At 41.1% G+C, this 16,411-nt stretch overlaps 1 protein-coding gene across 1 annotated transcript in view; it reads right to left on the reverse strand.

The window, feature by feature from the left end:
• entpd3 (ectonucleoside triphosphate diphosphohydrolase 3) overlaps positions 1 to 16,411 on the reverse strand; it is a 51,306-nt gene that overhangs the window by 11,992 nt on the left and 22,903 nt on the right. Inside the window, exons 4-7 of the mRNA XM_039737478.1 lie at positions 15,360 to 15,519; positions 11,416 to 11,575; positions 8,965 to 9,192; positions 6,246 to 6,518 (exon numbers count right to left, since the gene is read on the reverse strand). Coding sequence (XP_039593412.1) covers positions 6,246 to 6,518; positions 8,965 to 9,192; positions 11,416 to 11,575; positions 15,360 to 15,519 — 821 coding nt within the window. The remainder of the gene's footprint in view (positions 1 to 6,245; positions 6,519 to 8,964; positions 9,193 to 11,415; positions 11,576 to 15,359; positions 15,520 to 16,411) is intronic.

Here is a 16,411-nt window from a genome sequence, read left to right on the forward strand (position 1 = left end):
TTCATTGAGGCACAAATGAATCCTCAGGGTGTCCTACGGGGTAATGTCAGGGTGGCCGTCCACCAGCTGAAGCTCAGTACAAATTGGGTAATCCAGCAGGACGTTGAGCCAGACATCAGAGTGAATCTTTATGTAGTCTTCCCCTGACATGTACTTTGACACGATTCTGTCGCTAAGCTCTGCAGGCAATTCCTTCGTCCTCAATTGTTGGACCTTCTCTTCAGACGGGTGTGTGGCTTTCCTCATCGGTCCAATCAGTGGAGACGACCGCAGGTGGATTCCAAACGAAATGTTTGGATTGTCGACTGTTACGCTGCAGGCCTACCATAGAGTGTAACTGCAGACCGCAGTACCTATGAGGTCAGTCATGTAATGCCTTAATATCATGAAACACCCATCGCAGTAGACTGTGGTTAACATTAGGGCCCCGTTAAAGTATGGTTATTGTTGGGGGGGGGATATCTGTCTCAAAGGGCGTTTCGTGGTTGATGTTGTTGGTCTTACCTGACATATCTCATAGGTATTGCAGGCTGCAGTTAGACTCTTCGAGTCCCAAAGCACCAAATCCTTAAAACATTTTCACAAATGCCCACTAGAGGGGGTTTACCATCACACCCCAGCTAAATATAAAGGCAAACCCTGGATCTTAATAATATAACGAATCGGACCCAACACACTGAAACTGTCCGAATGCCACCACTCACCTTTCCTAACCTGAATGCGGTGGATAAACAGGTTAGAACAATATGACACCCTGCACCCCCTGCCGTATGCCCCCTTTTTGAAATGATCAGCTCAAAGAAATGAATAAACAGAGTCACATATGCGCATTTACAGGCTCAAATAAATGCATTTAGGTCTAAAATGTCGAGATTGATTAAAATCTTGACATTGAATCTTTGAAAAGTTATAATACTTTCCCAATACTTCGTATACGAGAAAGTAAAAAAGGACTTCATGAGCTCACCCGAGTCTGCTAGATATAACAGAATGCAAAATGCACATTCTTAAGAGCGAATCGCTGACCTCCACCTATACAGACACATGGGCATAATTCCAAAAATTGTATTTTCGGTCTCAGGGAGGTCTAAAACATTGAGATTCATCTAAATGTCAAAATGGAATTTTTGGACAATTCCCATACTTTCCTTATACTTTGTATACATGAAAGTCAGGGAGGTCTAAAACGTCGAGATTCATGAAAATCTTAACATCAAATCTTTGATCGTTTACAATACTTTCCCTATGAGAAAGTAAATCGAACTCAGGGAGGTTTAAAACGTCGAGATTCATCAAAATATCGATATCGAATTTTTGGACGATTACAATAGCTTTCCTATACTTCATATACGAGAAAGCAAAAAAAGACGTCATGAGCTCACCCAAATCTGCTAGAAATAATGGAATGCAAAATGCATGTTCTTAGAGCGAATCGCTGACCTCCACCTATAAAGATATAATTCCAAAAATGGTATTTTCAGACTCAGGAAGGTCTAAAACGTTGAGATTCATTAAAATCTCTAAATCAAATTTTTGGACGATTACAATACTTTCCCTACGAGAAAGTAAAATGGGACTCAGGGACGTCTACAATGTTGAGATTCATCACAATCTTGAAATCGAATTTTTGGATAATTACAATACTTTCCCTATACTTCGTATACAAGGAAGTAACAAAGGACTTCATGAGCTCCCCCAAGTTTGCTAGATATAACGGAATGCAAAATGCATGTTCTTAGAGCGAATCGCTGACCTCCACCTATACAGACACACGGACATAATTCCAAAAATTGTATTTTCGGACTCAGGGAGGTCTAAAACATTGAGATTCATCAAAATGTCAAAATGGAATTTTTGGACGATTCCCATACTTTCTCTATACTTTGTATATGAGAAAGTTAGGGAGGTCTAAAAAGCTGAGATTCATGAAAATCTCAACATCGAATGTTTAATCGTTTAGAATACTTTCCCTACGAGAAAGTAAATCAAACTCAGGGAGGTTTAAAACGTCGAGATTCATTAAAATCTCGATATCGAATTTTTGGACGATTACAATAACTTCCCTATACTTCGTATACGAGAAAGCAAAAAAAGACTTTGTGAGCTCACCTGAATCCACTAGATATAATGGAATGCAAAATGCACGTTTTTAAGAACGAATCGCTGACCTCAACCTCTACAGACTAGTCTTTGGGAACTGCTGAACCTTTTCTCATGCCCCGGGCAGATGCTCATCAGTTCAGATTGGTCTTATCCGTCTTTTTGTTTCACGATGGTTGCTCTCCTCTCCATTCAAGAAATGGCATGATTTATGCAAATTCCGCCAGAAGAAAGAAACCAGATGTCCTTCCTTCTGGGGGCGCCACTGTCAATCACAGGCTGTATGGGCTATCCCAGGGGTTGGCAATGTTAGTCCTGGAGGGCCACAGTGGCTGCAGGTTTTCATTCCAACCCAACTGCTTAATTAGAAACCAATCCTTGCCCGTCTCAGACATTATTTCATTTTATAGCTTGTTGGTCTGCAATGTTAGGTTCTTCTATCGTAGATTTTTTCCTCTCCAAGGATGTCATCAAAATCATTTGAAGCCTAAGATGGATTAGTTTCAGTCTGTCACATTTTTCTATGAAATGTTTTATTAAATCAAATAGTGCATGATGAACACACACAGATGTAAATCGAAACAAGCGAGATAGAGAACCGCTGGCTCCTTTGTCATTTACATCTTATTGCTAATAAGGAGCCATTAAACAGAGAATGCAGCTGTTTAAGACGGAAATAAGCAATTGGGGGGGAGGGACTTTAACAAGCGAGACCACTAAAATGAAGTATCAGAATGTGACTTAAGCAGCAATAAGTGACTTCTCATTAAGAAACTGGTTTGGAACAAAAACCTGCAGCCACTTTGACCCACCATGACCACTAATGCCCACCCCTGGTCTATCCTGATGCCCGCAACTAGCAAACCAGACAGACAGCAGAAAATACATTACAATTTTTTTTTATGTGGCACGCTATAATAAAATATAAAGATTATGTTTTTAAACAAAGGAAAGCACCACAGAACACAAAAGGCAAAAAGAGTTGCCTGTAGCAAAGTCAATCCGATAACAAAGTCCCTATACTGTAATCCAAAAAAAACCAAAGCAGAAGGTCAAAGAAATAATCCATAAAAATCAGAAAACACAAAGCACAGCAGAAACACAAGTCAACTCATCGCTCCCAATCTTAATATTTGAAATGAGCTACAAGGAACTATGGGAAATGTTCCACCTTTAGAGGGCTGTGGGCGGTCCCTGGCAGTGATGGGAAGGTGGCCCCGCCTCCTGGGGAACCTCCCACATGACACAAAGCACATGACACAGGCAGTCGCTATATCAGGCAGTGACATTCATGTCTCTGGTGACTCCTCCTATGAAGTCAGTAGATGGATTGGGAGAGCATGGGGGGTCATGAGGTCGCTGGAAAGACCCCTTTGGCAACTTTATTAAAAAAAAAGAGTCTAGAGACATTTTCAGTTGACATAAATGACTTTTCTTTCCTCAGGTTGCTAAAAACAATTCATGTAACATGTTCGATGGAGCGCATTCGACCATTAATCCTTGTTTGAACAGACGGTGCCTGGAAAATTTTGAGATCCAATTAATGAAAAAAAAAGTCAATCATTTTGATTTTCAAATTGACCATCCAATGGATGACAAGCAAAGACAGACCTTGACACATTCATTTTCAAATTGCCTTATCTCACGATCAACACGGCATAGGAAATAATGATCTTGTTTGAAGTTTACGCTCCCATATTTGCTCCGGACTGTGACACTTAAGATCAGCCGTCATTGCAGGCAGGTAGAGAAACAACACACAAGTGTACAGGCGCATCATTTAAATAGTAATCACCTGCACTCACTTGGTAAACGAATGATCTCTAGTACTTGTATTGGAAAGGATCAGCTTAATGTCAGTTAATATGGATATGCAAATGAGGTAATGACGTCATTGCATGACGGCTTGAAATAGCACGATGGCTATGATGGATGGGGTGGAATCTAAAGAGTTAATAAGGATATGCAAATGAGGTAATGACATAGCATGACGGCTATGATGGATGGGGAAGAGTTTAAAGAGTTAATATAGATATGCAGATGAGGTAATGATGTCATTGCATGATGGCTTGACAGAGCACGACTGCTATGATGGATGGGGCGAAGTCTAAAGAGTTAATACAGATATGCAAATGAGGTGATGACATCATCCAGACCCTTTTTGAGCCTGTGTTCATGACTTTCCATTGAAAAGAGCTGGCAACAGCGGACATGGGCATGGAGAACAAAGCCAATAATTAAGAAAAGTAACGTTAACATAAAGAAATGACTCAGAAATGAACAAAAATGAGGAACTGAACCCCAGCCAGAGGAGGAGACCTGGCTGAAATATACCTGAGCCAAAGCTAAGGGTCTGAATATTTGGGTGCGTTCCCTCCCACTGCATGAACTTTATTTTTGGGGAGTGATGAGTTCCTGGACTATGCAAGGCCCTGGCACACTTGCGTGTTATGATCCCACCACACAACAGGAATCGTAACCTTAATGCAAAATTTGTGACGTGCAAAGAAGAGCGACGTACGGTGCAGTCAGGAGCTCACATAGGACCCCCTAAATTTATTGCTTTAATGCAGTTGTGATTTCATGGTGGAAAAATGATTGCTTTGATGTGGTGGGAGACAGCTATGAAGAGTAATGTGGCGTGATGGGGAATTCACAGGGGGACCCTCTGAAGCAAACATGATTTCACTGGGGAAATTATTGCTTCAATAAGGCGCACACTGCAGCATACTAGAGAGTCGACTATGAGGAGTGACACGGTGTGAGGTGACGAGGACCCCCCTCATTACTGCATCAACGTGCTCTGGACCTCATGGGGAACCCCACCACGTAGAGTTTAGATGTGGTCCATGGTGGGTGACGGCTATGAAGAGTTCGGTGTGATCAGGAGTTCATGTCAGACTCCCCGCAACTTATTGCTTCGAAGCGATTGCTGTGTGAAGTGTGGTGCTCCATCTTCTCTGGCAAATCTCTAAAGTTCAAACTGCTAACAGATTTGTAAGATGGCGCCAGTGCTTGTTGTCAACCAATCAGCTTACTTCATCACCCAAGCCCCACCCATGATGGTTTCTGGTTGAATGAAATGTTCAGACTCTGGAGTAGGGGCTACAAAATGTACCAGGAATTACCCACCAGGAACTACAAATGACCTGAGTCTCTGTGATGGGAATGCTACAAAAAAAAAGTCCTTGAGTTTCTAAAACGACCCTGGTCCCTGTGGTGGTAATGTCCCTCTTGTGTCAGTGTGACAGAGCTGACCTGACAGTTCTCGAGAGGATCTGCAGACAAGAATGGCAGAAAATGCCCAAATCCTGGTGTGGGCAGCTTGTTGCCTCAGACCCAAGAAGACTCCACACTGGCCTGGCTGCTAAGGGGGGCTTCAACAAAGTTCTGAGGAAAGGGTCTCAAAACGTGTGTCATTGTGGGAGTTCAATCTTTTATTTTTTTTTAATAAACATACAAACATTTCTGAAGTTCTCTTTTCGCTTTGTCATTCTGGGGTCCTGCGTGTTGCCAGATGAGGGGGCAAAAAAACGAATCAAAACGATTTTATCACAAGGCTGCGATGTGACAAAATGTGAAAACAGCGAAGGGTCTGAGGACTTTGGAAAGGCACTGCACGCCATAGCACTCGTAAGGTCCACACACTGGTGACTTGTAAGCCACTTTATGTGAAAACATCCCAATAAATCCACGTGTGTGCCGGGCTGTCACACTTCTGTTATCACAGCCCAGCACCTGATTCCATGGGGTCATCTAAAGATTTCATGACCTGAGTGGCTTGCATTGCTTCAGACACATTGATTTCTGCACAGCAGACAGAGCCATCTTAACGTCTGGGCACAATGGGCACTGGCCGGGAGTCCCAGGAGCATAGGTGCCCACGCTCTTTCTGATACCTGTGTGTGGTTTTGTTTTGCTATCCAAACAGGGGCTTAAGGGCACTACTTTGCTTGGGGGGGCCTATGATGCGCTTAAGATGACTCTGGGTTACAGCTCATATAATTCAGGACATAGCTGGTCCACTAAGCCATCATCTCTTATTTTATAACTCACACAAACCCTCAGTCTGACTGTCTCCACTCTTCCACAAAAACTCATCAATGCTGCATACTTCTGGGGAAAAAAACGATTGGCACTCTTACCACAAATTTGCCGATGACCTCGGGCTGATAGACGCCATCGAACGAGCACTGCTGCTTCCCGTGACAGGACGTGAAGTCGAACAAGGAGAAAACCGTCTCCCGGCACAGCCCCGGATCTCCGGTCCCCACAAACGTGATGCGGCTGTTGGGGTTGTAGTCCTCCGTCCTGTAGGTGGCGGTGCACTGACTTCCGAATATCGACTTGGCACTCAGCGTCGTCACGTAGTTTTGAGGAAAGCAGGGGTTTTCTGTGAAGGCGCTGCTGGATGTTTTCTGAGAACAACATTCAAAAATATATTTACAAAAATGTTAAAGATACATGTACTGTTTACAAATATATACAGCTCACTTTTTCTATGGCCTAAATAGGCTCCATTTAAAAAAATAAATCACTCGAATCAAATACTGCAGCTTTATATTCTCGAGCGGCATTCATAGGCACAGAAAAATAATGCGACAGGTTAGCAAGTCAAAGAATGAAAGAATTCATTGCACGCACGGATCAATCGATCGATCTTTACTTTATTTAGTGCCGTTCCCAGATGCGAGTGTCATAACGTGCTTTTCAAATAAGTAAAAAAGATGAAATGCTAAATGAATGTGAATTTCCCCTTGGGATTAATAAAGTATCTATCTATCTGTCTGTCTATCTAAAGGAATACGAGAGTGAAAGAATGGATCTTCATTTTATACAGGGCCTTTCACGGAGAGCATCCTAATTAGGTGTGCTTAAAATAAACAAGCAGGTAAATCAATTTAGAAATTATTTTTCGGAATAATACTATTGTGTTCATTTTGAATTAATTACAATTAAAAAATAAATTGAAAATAAAATTCTGTTAACGTCTAATTGTTCTGTTAAAAGTGATATTTTTCGGAATAACATAATTGCAACATAATGCAACAGCTGCGGTGGGTTGGCACCCTGCCCAGGATTGGTTCCTGCCTTGCGCCCTGTGTTGGCCGGGATTGGCTCCAGCAGACCCCCGTGACCCTGTGTTCGGATTCAGCGGGTTAGAAAATGGATGGATGGATGGATAATGCAACAGATATTGCAAAATAGCGTAATAATTATAATAGCTGTTTTGCAGAAGTGTTGCCTTATTTCGCATAATGAAGCAATACTTTAGTGAAATAATTCAATAATTACTGTGAAATAATAATACTTTCGCAAAATAACACAATTACTGCAGAATACAGCAATAGGCTACTTTTGCAACATAGTGCAATTATTTTGCGAAATAATTTGCGCAATGTAACACAATTCTTTTCATAAATAACACATCACGTTTTGCGAAATAAAACAAAAAGTATTGGAAAATAAAACAATATCTTTGTAAAAGAGCACAGTTCGTTTGTAGAATGAAGCAATATTTTTGTCAAATAACGTAATAATTATTGTTAAGAAATAATGCAATAATTATTGTGTTGTTTTGCAAAAGTGTTTTTTACAATAATTATTGCAAAATAACGCAATACTTTTGCAAAATAGCTCAATTCGTTTGCGAAATATGCAATAATTTTGTGAAATAATGCAACAATTAACGTGAGATAATGCAATACTTATGCAAAACAACACAATTATTTTTTTTAAATAATGTAATATATATATATATATATATTTGATTTAAGGAAATACGCTTACGTAGAAATGAATGAATGAAAAATCACGGGGTGTTTTTGCAAAAAGTATTGAAAAATAATGCATTATTTGTGCAAAATAATATAATCCTTTTAAAAAAAATACTTTTTAAAATAATGCAATAATTATTGAGAAATAACAATACTTTTGCAAATAACAATTATTTCAATATAATGCAATTCTTTTTCAAAATAACGCAAAATTCTAACAACATGCAGTATTAAACTTAGGCAATACTTCTTCGAAATAAAACAAAAAGTTATTGCAAAATAACAATTCCTTAGCAAAATAAAGCAATTCCTTTGCAAAACAAAGTAATACTTTTATGAAATAATGCAACAATGACTGTGAGATAATGCAATACTTGTGCACAACAAATTTAATTTTTTGAAACAATGAAATACCTTTGCGAAATAATGCTATTATATATATATATATATATATATATATATATATATATATTCTTGATTTAAAGCTATATACGTAGAGATGAATGAATGAAAAATCACACGGTGGTTTTTGCCAAACAACTACATAATAATAATAATAATAATAATAATAATAATAAAATGAATTCATTAATCACTATTTTATTCAAATGTCAGTACCATAAGGCGATTGTCAAGCAAATAAAGAGATTAAATAATAAATTAATCTTTATTTTACATATTGCGCTTGGCATTAGTAGCATTGCTCTTTGTCCTTTGAAAATAAATAAGCAAATAAATAAACTAATAGATACACAAATAAATTAAAAGTGAACGGATGACTCAATTCATATTCATCATCTTTAGCGCTCTTCACAGACAGCAGAATATTAGTAAATACTATTTACACATTCAAGTTCAGTCCATCAAACTATCAGTCACATCCCCTTTCACAGAGTTCAGCTTTATAAGAATTATGTTTACAAATAAATGATCAAATTTAAAATGTACTCCTTCAACCTTTATCATATATAGCGCCATTCACAGTCAGCAGCATAACGTATTTCTTCCAATCCGATGACGGACTCCCGTTCTGATTTCCCAATTCGAGCCCACCCGTAGCCGCACGGACGAGCCCCTAGGCACCTACCTGCACCAGGGTCGCTAGCAGACGCCTCTCCGCCTCGTCCCGGCCGTAGCACGCGAAGCTGTGCGTGTACACGTGGTACTCGTAGCCGTAGAGCATGACGCTCAGGGTGCTGTCTCCTCGGTCCTCCCACTCTGGAGTGAAGGCGATCTGGGTGGAAGCTCCGCCGAGATCGAGGGCCCCCGAAGTCTCAGCACCGTGGGGTCGCACCCAGGCGTTCCAAAGGTTTTTCTAAACAACATCAAAGTAAAATGTTCATTAAAGTTGACCAGAAGACGTCATTATCTACAATAACCGGAGTGACCCCGAGTGTCTGCAACGCAGGAATTGTACGTGGAAGCCCAAGATGGCCACACTGCAGGGGCCAGTTCTGTGAGGAAGGCTCAATTTTACTGAAAAACTGCTATTAGTTATTAGTAATTCCGAAGAGCTCTTTGATCCTGATGCTACAGCAGACAGATTACTTTTAAATTAAAGAGCACATTTCATTGTTTTAAAAGGGATGTGGTATGAATCTTCTCAATTCCCATTCCAATGTTACGAGTATAAACAGACACAAAGGTAACACACAGCAGGGCCAACCAGAATGGAATCTCTGCCTCTGCCCTGTATAAGGCGCTATATGTATGGATAATACTTTGCTTTTTTTTAAGACTTTTCGGATTAACAAAAAAAAGCCGAGTGTCACAGTGGTTAGTGTTGCTGCCTCACTGGTTTTAAATCTGCAGCGCATGCGTGCTGTCGTCAGTATCTTTCATTTTGCAAGTAGATGTTTAAAGCGTATGTGCGAGTGAGTCTCACTTATCTGATTTACGATTCTCGCTCTATTCACTTATTATGCTTCGAGCTTTGAACTGAATCACTGGAAAATAAAAACACTTTCACTCATGATCCTCTTGTTTATCAAGTACAAAACCATGACATCTTTTTTACTATAACTTTCCTAACCAATAAGACCCTTCACACGGGATTGTGCTTTTGAATTAATGACTTGTCTCTCTTGCTCTCTCTCTCTTCCTCATTGGTCACGAGTCCTGTCTTCAATTCAAACGTGTGATCCTATTTGAAGGGGATACTGCTTGTGGACTACTTTGATTTTGTACAGTTATTTCTTTAACAATCCATCCATCCATGTACCACCTTAATAAAAGGACAATGTCTGTGGATTTGTCTGGTTGCTACGACTATGTCATTCCAAAAGATGGCAAATCACAAATATCTGTAGTAATAAAATGCATTGCCTTTGTCATTTCAACAGATGGTACATGAGAAATATTGGCACTTCTTTTATGAACCACATACTAAACGAGATCTTACAGAGACATATGCATGCATTTAATATTCCAACAGATGGTGCATCACAAACATTAACATTGCTTTTACAAATCCCATGCTAAACGCCATATAATTGAGAAATATGCATTGCATTTGTCATTCTAACAGATGGCACATCACAAACATTATCACTGCTTTTACGAATCCCAACCAAATGGCATATAACATAGACACGTGTATTGCATTTGTCATTCCAACAGATGGCGCGTCACAAACATTAACACTGCTTTTATGAATCCCAACCAAATGGCATATAACAGAGACATGTGCATTGCTTTTGCCATTACAACAGATGGCACATCTCAAACAGTTGTAGTAATGCATTTTATTGCTGGAAATATTTGTAATGCGTCATCTGTTGAAATGACAGATGCAATGCCTTTTAATACTTCATGCATTACAAAACACTGTACATTCCAATAGGTGGTGCACTACAAACGTTACCACTGAGGTCAATGTTGATTACTCAGATTTCACGCAGTCTTAGACGGGTAGCACAGCTGATCCATTTTCTAAACCTATGCAAGCATAGGGCACAAAGCAGGAACAGCCCCTGGACTGGGTGCCAGTCTATCACAGAGGGAACACGCAGACACACTTGGGCCATTTTAGCAATGACAATTCCCCTAATCTGTATGTCTTTGAGAGGAAATGGATGCAGCCAGAGGATACCCTCACGTAGCACCCTGCTTGTGAACGCTGGTCTTCTGGCTGCGAGGTATTAGCGTCACCACTGCGCCACTGTGCCACCTTTATTTAATGATATCTTAGCAACAAAAAAAAAAACACATTTGGAAGCACATTGTGAGCATTTGACATTTTTGTCATGAACGTTTTCAATACCACTTGCTGTTGTCTGGTGTTGGTCACCATTGGGTCCCTTTCTATCAGAAATGTCGTCTCCATTCTCCATAAAAACAGAACATTAATATTTTTCCTCAGCCATCACTAAGTAACATATAAAGAAAAGCCATACTTAGGTGGAGTACTCCTTTAAGGGTGCCATATTGTATTGTGGCAGTGCTGGGCATCCAAAGCAGGAGCCTGGTGCCTGCCTATCGGCAAAGCTCACGTCACCTTTCTAAAACAAATCTGCCCTCTTTGTGCATTCCCACGTACCTCTAGAAAATTGCCCATCAGATAGTTGGCAGTGATCCATCCATAGATGCCCTCCTCCTGCCCGGTGATGACGGAAGCTCCTTTGTAATCAAAAGGCAGGGACTGCAGGTACCGCTGCACAGTCAACAGGATCACGTCGGCGGCCGTCTCGTTTTGTGACCTGTGGGAAGGCACCAGAAAGCCATTAGTGTGCTGCGGGAATGACCAGCCAGTGCGTGTCATTATTTACAAGTTGTTTTCTTTAGAACGTCTACAGACTCCATTGCTTTCTGCACACTCCACTGGGTCGTAGATTTACTTTTTAATACATACATTTGCCATTTGTGCCCATCAACCTACACTCAATAACCTATAATGACAAAGTGAGGACATGTTTTCAGAAAGGTTTATTAAAAATCAAAAACTGAAATCTCTCTTTCCTAGAAGTAGTCAGACCCTTTGCTGCGGTACTCCAGATTGTGCTCAGGTCCATCCTGTTTGCTTTTGATGTTTCTAGAACTTGATTGGAGTCCACCTGTGGCCAACTGAACTGACTGGACATCATTTAGAAAGGCACACGTGTGTCCCTGTCTATAGGGGGCCGCACAATTCACACTGCAGGTCAGGACAAACACCAAGCCATAAAGTCCAAGGTAGACCTCCATGATCAAATCCTGTTGAGGCACAGATGAGGATGGGGGTTCTGGTGTTCAAATCATTTCTAAAGGTTGGAGTGTTCCCAGGAATGCAGTGGCTTCAATAATTATGAAATGGAAGACATCTGGGAGCACCAGGGCCCTTTCTAGAGTTGGCCGTCCAGATCAGGACAAGGGGATCAAGATGTTTCTAAAGCTTTGAGTGTTCCTAGGAGCTCAGTGGCCTCAAGAATTGTAAAATGGGAGACGTCTGGGAACACCAGGACTCTCCTGATAGTAGGCCATCCCGTCAAACTGATTAACTGGCCAGGGAAGTGGCCAAGACCCCCAGTGGTCACTCTAATGGACTTCTTCTGTTGAGATGGCAGAAATACGACCATCTCAGTAGCCCTCCATCAATCAGGCAAATATGACAGCCCACCTGGAGTTTGTCAAACGGCATTTAAAGGACCATGACGGCATAGATTACAACTTCAGTCATGTAATGATTTCTTCATTTCAGATCCATTGTGGTGACGTATAGAGCCACATTTATGAAAATTGTGTCCCTGTCCAAATTCTTGTGGACCTGACTGTACCTAGCCTCTCTTTCATACATCCATCCATTTGTCATTCCAGCCATTTATCCTCCTACACTCAATCCATCCTTTGGCCTGTCTTTGCTATTCCCCATGCACCTGTCAAGTCATCCATCCATACAGAGAATTTAAAACTTGTATTAATGTAATCTCCATTCAAATTTAAATGGACCATAGTGTATTAGCTAGCCTTTGGTTGTGAAAGAGTGAAACCATTAAAGGCTCATTGGCTGTACAGTCGACCCCTGCGAAGTTATGGCTCAGAATTTGTGGCCTCAGTGGTTTGTGGATTTTTCCTTAGTACCTAACTAATAATTGTTCCCAAATATCCTCTGCAATTTTTTTTTGTGGCAATATATAATTAATTATTAAGAACAATATAATTTACTAATTTTGTAACATAAATATTAACATAAATTCTGCTTCATTTCCATATAAAATATAATACTGTGTACATTTTTTAGTACTGTAGAGAGAACACAAAGCAACTGTAGAGGAAAACATGGCTTGGGATGGTTAAATACTGTACCCCTGGTGGGAGGTTTGAAAGTAGCCAATCCGAGGGTGTTATTCATTTCTCCTTGTTGCTGATTGGCTGCTACCCTATGGTGCATCTTCAGCAGATGCAGATCAGCATTCCTGCATCCTAACAGTTTACCACGTGTAGCTCTCTCGAGTGTTTCTCTGAGTGTTCTTGTGTTTTTCGTTTCTCTGAGTGTTCTTGTGTTTTTCGTCAACCCAAACACCCTGCACCTTTTATGGCTTCTGGCAATGAACCTAAGCATGGGATCCATATATGGTTCGGTCTCTCAAAGTTAATAATGGCATCGATGCTGCCATTCAGACATAAAACCCTCCTCGCCACCATGAATAAACAACAGCAGCAACTTCCCATCACAATGTTCCTCAAACCTGTCAAGAAAAGCCAGCAGGAAACCCCACCAGAAGAAGACCCGACAGAAGATACAACTCCTCCTGAAGCACCTGAAGAAGAACCGCCACCCGAAGAGCTGTAAATCCTCTGCTTGCTGTGCAGTCATTATCTTCAACATCGTACTGCACAGCTAGTTTATCATCATGTTCAATCAATATCATTCATTATTGGTGAGTACCCGTACATTTTACTGTATTTTTATTAAATTAAATTCAATTATTAATTAAATTTACAATGCATACCAAAGAAAACGCGCTTGCATGAATTACAGTACATATAGGGGTAACATCGGCATTTTACATTCTAGCACTTCAGGAGACATAGCAGTACAGTACTGTACAGTATACGGGTTTACCATTACATTCTTTTTGTTATTGTAATGTATTAAGCAGGGGCAGCACAGTGGCGCAGTGGGTAGCGTTGCTGCCGCGCAGTAAGGAGACCTGGGTTCGCTTCCCGGGTCCTCCCTGCGTGGAGTTTGCATGTTCTCCCCGTGTCTGCGTGGGTTTCCTCCGGGCACTCTGGTTTCCTCCCACAGTTCAAAGACATGCAGCTTAGGTGCATTGGTGATCCTAAATTGCCCCTAGTGTGTGTTTGGTGTGTGTGTGTGCGCGCGCCCTGTGGTGGGCTGGCACCTTGCCCGTGGTTTGTTTCCTGCCTTGCACCCTGTGTTGGCTGGGATTGGCTCCAGCAGACCCCCGTGACCCTGTTGTTAGGATATAGCGGGTTGGATAATGGATGGATGTATTAAGCTGAGTTTGAAATAAAATTAAAAAGTGTTTTGGGGGCATATTTAGGGTTTAAGCTATAAAAATAGGAATTTGTTTGACCAAATCCAAAATTTGTGAATTTTCACAATTTGTGGGTGCCTTAGTAACATAACCCCCACCAATTTCGGGGGTCGACTGTATTTTTTTTTTTTTTACTTTTCTTAATGTATGGAGAATCACCCTTACAGTATATACCAGCCTTAGGTCAGGAATGTGAGAAGTGACTTTGTGCACATAGAGAGGTGGTCACTCCGAGGGGTGGATGGTTTTAGTTTTAGTTTTAGGAATAATGGAGACACAGAATGTTCAAGTTCAAAAGAGATACTTGATAAGAACTGTAATAAATGTAAGATTCACCCAACAAAGGGCGCTCACTTCATTGAACTGAGACAGCTTTACAATAAAGTCTATCCTGCTTGCTCATCTCGGGACTCTGTGTGTAGACTTTGAGGTTAGAGCGAGTCCATTCTTCACAACACCATCCATCCAGATCTCCATTCATTCATTCTTTCTTTCCTTCATTCCCCCTCACACATTCATTCGCCTATCTTCCATTCTGTACATTCATTCATTCGACCACCTGTCTCTTTACCCAGCCACTCATTGATCGACACATCAGTTCACTCTTCTACTCTTGAACAGCTGTGCTATTAGCTAAACCAATAAGTCTGAATGTTCTCCTCTCGTTTGTCAAATTTCTTATGTTCTTCCATTGTGTGGCCTACTTATTAAGGTTGGGGTATCAGGGGATGGCACTTCTTCAGTGGAAGCACACATATAGGACACCACACATTGACTGCCGGCCATTGAACTGACACTAATAAGAACACAGGGAGACCATGGCAGCTCCACACAGAGAGCACTTCAGCCTTGGCAGTCAACTTTGTGTTCTTTAAAGCAGCCTTAAAGTTTCTGATGCCACCACCCCTCCCCCTGCCCATTTACACCCTGGTACAAATTTAAAGTGAAAACCACAACACACTCAGCCAGGGTGGCATCGACCACAAGTTTCAACTCTCAGAATTACCTCAGGAGCCTCATGCCCGCAGTGGCCCCCAGGTAGATGGGGGTGGTGTTGTACTGGGTGGGCGGTATGACATCTTTACTCTTGTTAATGCAGTCTGCCATGGAATGCCACATCTGGAAATCCACATTGGCGTCAATCCCCAAGCTAGAGATGCCAGGACCTGCAGAATGACAATATGTTACCAGCTTGACAGTGTTTCTCTTACTTTATTTCATATTTCTTTGCTTTGGTAAACATTTTGATTGATCCAAAAGCTCAGAAACGAATGCAGGCCTAAATTCTTTTATTTGTTTAATAATTAGGAATGGGGAGACTGAATGGTCCCATGGGTGGAAGGGGGACACCCATGCATCCCCTGAGAAGGTGAAAATTTTAAATTTACTAAAAAGTTACAGTTCACTAAAGAAGTTCTCAACGCCTCACATCTTTGTCTGAGCCTCACACACGTGATTTGCTCACACAGCGAACATTCTAGCTCACGTTTCTCACAACTTTTTGCAATAAACTTAAAACACTTGATAATCATCGACTCAAAATGTATTCATGGATTGTTGCATTTCCCCTGTTCCTCCTTGAATTGCAACAGATAATTGTAGCTTGAATTAAATCAGCTGGTAGCAATGCCTTCAAGCTCTGCAGTACTGCTGCCATTTTGATGGCTTACTGTAGTTTGATCTGCCCTGTCTGTGTTTTCTATGCCAGTGGTTCTCATCTATGTCACGATTCACTTCTTCCCATTTAAGTGTCTCCACTAAAGAGGACGTTTAAGGGTCCCCTCTGGTGATTCAAGTGTGATGGTCAAAATGGGTGGGATCCCAATTAGTGAATCAAGCGCAATCATCAAAGCAACAGGGGGGCGAGGGTATGAAGACGAATGTCGGAGTGGTGGCCCACTTTTTGACCCGCTGTGACCCACTGCAATTACACACAGAAGCAAATCAAGACCCAGTGGTTTACAAATGCTGTTTTTTATGCTACAGTCTGAGGATTGCTGTTATTATTACTTTCTCATATACAGAGAATAGGGAGAGTATCGTAATCCTCCATCAAAT

The sequence above is a fragment of the Polypterus senegalus genome, chromosome 15 (assembly GCF_016835505.1).
Source record: "Polypterus senegalus isolate Bchr_013 chromosome 15, ASM1683550v1, whole genome shotgun sequence".
In the NCBI taxonomy this organism is placed as follows: domain Eukaryota; kingdom Metazoa; phylum Chordata; class Cladistia; order Polypteriformes; family Polypteridae; genus Polypterus; species Polypterus senegalus.